The 5152-nt window shown below is 38.1% G+C and overlaps 1 protein-coding gene across 1 annotated transcript; it reads right to left on the bottom strand.

The window, feature by feature from the left end:
- Nucleotides 1-684: 684 nt before the first annotated feature.
- Nucleotides 685-4958, bottom strand: SPIN4 (spindlin family member 4). The gene has a single exon (XM_023201872.1). It carries the CDS (start codon nt 4280-4282, stop codon nt 3533-3535), a length of 750 nt encoding a protein of 249 aa, XP_023057640.1. The 5' UTR covers nt 4283-4958; the 3' UTR covers nt 685-3532.
- Nucleotides 4959-5152: the final 194 nt, after the last annotated feature.

Here is a 5152-nt window from a genome sequence, read left to right as displayed (position 1 = left end):
CTCTGAGTGTCAGAATGTGGGATAACACCAAAATCATCATAAGACAACATAAGGCCTATGTCTGGCCTAAATGTCAGGGGTGGGTAGCGGGTATATGCCTCCCATTAACAAGAAAACAAGCTCTGTGAGAACTGAGATTTTTGTCATTTTATTTGAAAACTCAGGGCCTCAGAGGCGTTAGGGCCACGCCTCTCTGAGTATCAGGAGTGGTAAAGTGCCTGGAACAGTAACTAGCATTCTAAGGTCAGTCCTAATAGTTGTGTTGTTGCAATCTGTTTTCCAATTGCAGAAACATAGATCCTTACAACAAAACACAAAATAAATTCCACATGGTTTAAAGTTCATCATTTATGGGGAAATTTTTTAAAAAACACATAAAAATCAATACTATTATCAGTTATGATGATATTTGCAGTAAAAACATAAAACATGGGCAAGCATCACACCAAATTAATTAGTGTCTGCCTATCCAAAGAATGGAAGTGGTATGGTACTGGGAAAGAGATTTATTATCTGTAATCTTCTGACTGTTTAATAAAATGTATATCTCTATCTATATTAAATAGGCCAAAAGGTTGACACTTATTAATTTTGGGTGGAGGTGAGTAAATGTTTGTCATATCTTTCATACTTTCCTATATTTTGATTTAATTTTGATAAATTAAATACAAAGATAATTGAAAATACCATTATAGCTGATTATTTTATTACAATGTTTTCAGAATTAGATCTAAGTGACATAAAATATACAAAATCATAAAGCATCTGAATAGTACAGTCAACAAGCAACAACCAGTACAATCAGCAATAATAGAGACAACTTTTAACTTTGTATGTCACAGAGAATGTGTATACCTTTTTAATAAAAAGCCTAAATAAACCAATAACTATCAAAGAAATCACAAAGCTGATTTAAAAATCTACCATCAAAAGTGTCATCAGGATTAGACTGTTTTACACTTTGTCCTAGCTAACTTTTAACGAACAAATAATTCTAATGCTATTTAAATTATTTCAGACCACAAGAAAAAAAATTGAAAACTCACATATTCATATTTTTTAAAGCTAGCACAACTTCAATAACAAAACTTGATAAACATAGCATCAGAAGGACAAAATACAATTTTACTTTAGAATGAAAATGTAATAATTCTAAATTAAGTACTGGTAAATAAAACCCAGTAATGTAGTAAATCATTATTTAACCATGACCAAGAAGGATTTGTTCCAGAAATACAAGTTTGGTTCCACATCAAATACCTACCATTCTAATTCATCACATCAACAAATTAAAGAGAAAAAAAATCATACAATTTTATCAATAGATGCTGAAAAGACATTTTATAAAATTCAGGAACCACTTCTAGCAATAACACTATAAAACAGGAATAGCAGAAACTCTTAAACATGTTAATGACTATCTACTAATAACCAAAAGCAAATGTCACACTAATAGGGAATACTATACCCTATTAATATTTTGCATTCTTACTTCCATGAAAATTAAGAACAAGACAGTCATGTCTGTCGTCATCACTATTCAACATTGTTTTGAAAAATCAAGCTAATGTAACAGTAATCAGTATAAACATTAAGAGGAAATAAAATGATCTATATTTTCAGGTGAAATAATTTCATATCTAGAAAACCCAAAACATTATATTCTTAAAAATCTACTGTAATTTCAATGATTAAATAAGCTCATTAGACAGAAGATAAAAATACAAAAATCTATAGGTTGTCTATATTGTCAAAAACAGAAAATTACAAATGAGAAGAAAAAAAACAATTCACAATGTCAAAATATGAAATAAAACCGTAAAAATACTTAGAAATAAATTCAATTAGCTATGATATACTTACGTAAAGAATATTCCAATAACAAGACCAAAAGATTTCAATGATATATGAAGACTCTTGAGTGCTAAGATTTAATATTATTAGAGAGCCCTCTAAACAAAAATGCAGGATTTTAATATAATTATAATTGTGATGTCAGCCATCATAATTAGAGTTTTATTAAAATTCTGCATTTCATTTTTTCACATGAAAGAATGAATGTCTAGGACAGATTGTATAAAGAAAAAAAACTACTGATATGGGACTTGCTTTATCGGATTCTAAAACTTACGATGAAGCCACTATAATTAAATCATGATATTGGCTCAGAAATTTGAAAATGGGTAATATTTTAAATAAATGTCACAATCAGGTATCCAATGTGAGAAAATGTTATAGCTGGATCCCCATCTTACACCATATAAAAAAATAGATTTCAGATGGATCAAACATTTAAACATTAAAAATAATAAAGTTATTAGAAGAAAATGTAGATGAATATTTGTATGACTTTGGGTGGGGGGATCCATGTGGTAAAAAAAGAAAACCAAAATCTATAAAAGAGGTAGTGGTCTACCTAAAATGTTTAAAATTTTTAAAGGAAAATACATCATCAATAAAGTCAAGATGAAAAAATCATAACACATTAGAGCTACAAATGATTAATATGCACTATGTAGTAAGAATTTCTACACATTTATAATGAAAAACATCAATAGATACATGAACAAAGGGTAAGAACAGGCAAATCAGAGAAAAATCCAAGCAGAAACAAGGACAGCAACAACAAATCTCTTTGAACTCAGATAAAAGGCAATTAAAGTCACAAGCAATACAATGCAATTTTTAGCCTTTCATATTTTCAAGCATTAAAGAGTGCTGAAGAGGATGCCGAAATGGGCGCTTTCATTTTGGATAGTAATCTTGTAATATTTCTGAAACATATCCCTACATAGTATTTCTGGGACTCCAACCTATAGACATAAAAGCACCAGTATTATGTATTACAGCAGCGTTATTTTGAAAAAATAAAAAGGAAATAAAAGACGATAAATAACGAAATGACTGAATGCTTTTTTGGTACATCAACAAGTACTGTGTATTCAGCTGTTAGAGGAAGGGAGGGGGGGGAGAGTGAGAGTGCAAGAGAGTAAGAGTGAGGGCCAGAGAGAGCCTGAGAGCAAGAAAGACTGAAGCTACTGATAAGGAGGTATCATCTACATGTGAAGTGAGAAAAGCATGTGGCTTGCCATTTTTACTGAAACTATTAGAACATACTTTCTGTATGAAGATAGGGAAAAGAGGTGGAAGGATGTACTTCGTATCCTCTACACTTGTTTTCTGAGAAGGAACAAGGTAAGGAAAGGAAGGGGTAAGGACGACGGGGTGTGGGTTTACACCATTAATTTTTCTTAATCTATTTTTGCATTGTTCCAAAGGTTGCAAACACTTTTTAATTTTCTATTAGCACCCAATTTAACTGTTAAGTTACAGAACAACGCAATATCAAAAGTAGCAAAGTACACTTGAGGCAAAATTGTGAAACTAGTCAAGGTAAGATTTGGAGGCACAGAAAATTTATCCACTTTCCCGAATTTCTGACACCTAAACTGTTCTCTGCATTCACAACTACGAGAACACAAAATAATTTACATCTAACAGTTCCACAATTTCTGTAAAGAGCACAAAGAATTTAAGGAGTTTTCACCAAACCATAGACATAAATGTGAATATCATCATCGAACTTAATGAAGTAGACAGATGGCTTCGCCACCACTTGATGTATAAAAATGCCAGTTCTCTTGGACCCGTCATCTTTGGCATGCTCCACCTGCTTGCCCACGAGACTGTCGACCACCTCTCCAGGCTCCCGTTCTGCTGTAGGGAAATAGTAGTTGGAATCTGGAATAATGCGTAAGTCACCATCTTTGTAGTCATCAAGCAGTGTGTACATATAGAGAACAGGATCTTTCTCGTAGGTAATGTAAAACCAAGTATCCATCACAGGAGCTCGCGCCAGGACCATACCTTTCCATTCATCCTTGGTACCATGCTCACCTTCAAACACATGCCCCACTGCCTTGCCAATCAGGGAATCTGCCAGTCGTGAATCGATACGAGGAGTTGGCACTCTCTCAGGAAGGATCTCTAGCGCTAAAACTCTCTTATCGCGGTGCAGTTCTAGTCCATACACACTATCTTTGCCATCATATTTAATGATGTAAAGTGTGGGCTTCACGGAAACCTGCTCGAGCACAGTACCCTTCCACTGCTCCACGGGCTCGTTGCCTTCCTTCCAGCCGTGTTGAATGCGGCAGCCCACGATGTTCCTACGAGTGAGGAAAGTGGGCTTGCGTCGTTGCTTCCTGTGGGTGTGCCTTTTCTTCATCAGGTATGCGGACACGCCATCTACCCCCATCGGAGGCACGGTCGGAGGAGACATAGCTCAAGGATTAAGAGGGCTTGGGGAAAGCTGCTGCCCTGGTCGATTAAACTGACAAAAAGTTAACACTATGCAATATGATATTTTTATTTTTTATTTTTTATTTTTTGCGATCTCAAAGACCTGGTCTGTGCTCCCTTCTCCAAGTGCAAGGCTCTCACCAAGGTTTTGGCAGAAACGCTGGAACTCTAACCGTGAGCACTGGGACAGCGTGTGCCTCTCCACAGTGCTTTCCTCTCTCGCCCTAGAAGGGTTACTGCAGCAGTGGCGGCCGACGCTAGAGATGGCGGGCTCGCGAGTGCAGTTCGTGCCTTGCGCCCGCCCCAACCCCGACCCCAAGTCCCCGAATCGGCCACTTAGCTGTTGTTGATGCTGGTGCGGCTGCGGCACGGCGACAGAGGAGACGACGGGGAAGAAAGGCAAGGAGTAAGAGGGATGGCTGCAGCGGCAAAGGCGCAGGCAGTGGCACGTCTCTGGGGAGTCCGCGCGGCCTGGGCTTCGCAGCGCTAGTTGGCTTGGCTTCACTCTGGCGATCGGGTCTTTGCGGCCCAGGGAACCCGCCCCCTGTGAGCCCGCCTGAGCCTTGGCCCCGCCCCCAGACAGCCCGCCTTCCGCTCCGCGGGCGGCTGCCAGGCTGGTCAGAGCGCGTGCCCGTGTTCAGTTTGTACTGACACACGCGCCCTCTCTTTCATTTCCTCCTCCGCCCCTCGACCGTTTGCCTCAAACGCCAGCCAGACAGGCTGACTCCCCTCCTCCTCCTTTCTGGCCGCCAGCCTCCTACACAGTGGCTCCATCTGCTTTCTGTCTTCCAGGAATTCCTCACTTAAAAAAAAAAAAAAAAAAAAATGTAAAACACACGCACACCCAGAA

This window comes from Piliocolobus tephrosceles, chromosome 12 (genome assembly GCF_002776525.5).
Source record: "Piliocolobus tephrosceles isolate RC106 chromosome 12, ASM277652v3, whole genome shotgun sequence".
Lineage (NCBI taxonomy): Eukaryota > Metazoa > Chordata > Mammalia > Primates > Cercopithecidae > Piliocolobus > Piliocolobus tephrosceles.
Note: the sequence above shows the minus strand (reverse complement) of the source record. Positions and strands in the feature narration are given on the sequence as shown.

Bases quoted from the DNA above. Each gene is read 5' to 3' on its own strand.
- SPIN4 (XM_023201872.1), bottom strand. From the start codon at position 4,282: ATGTCTCCTCCGACCGTGCCTCCGATGGGGGTAGATGGCGTGTCCGCA.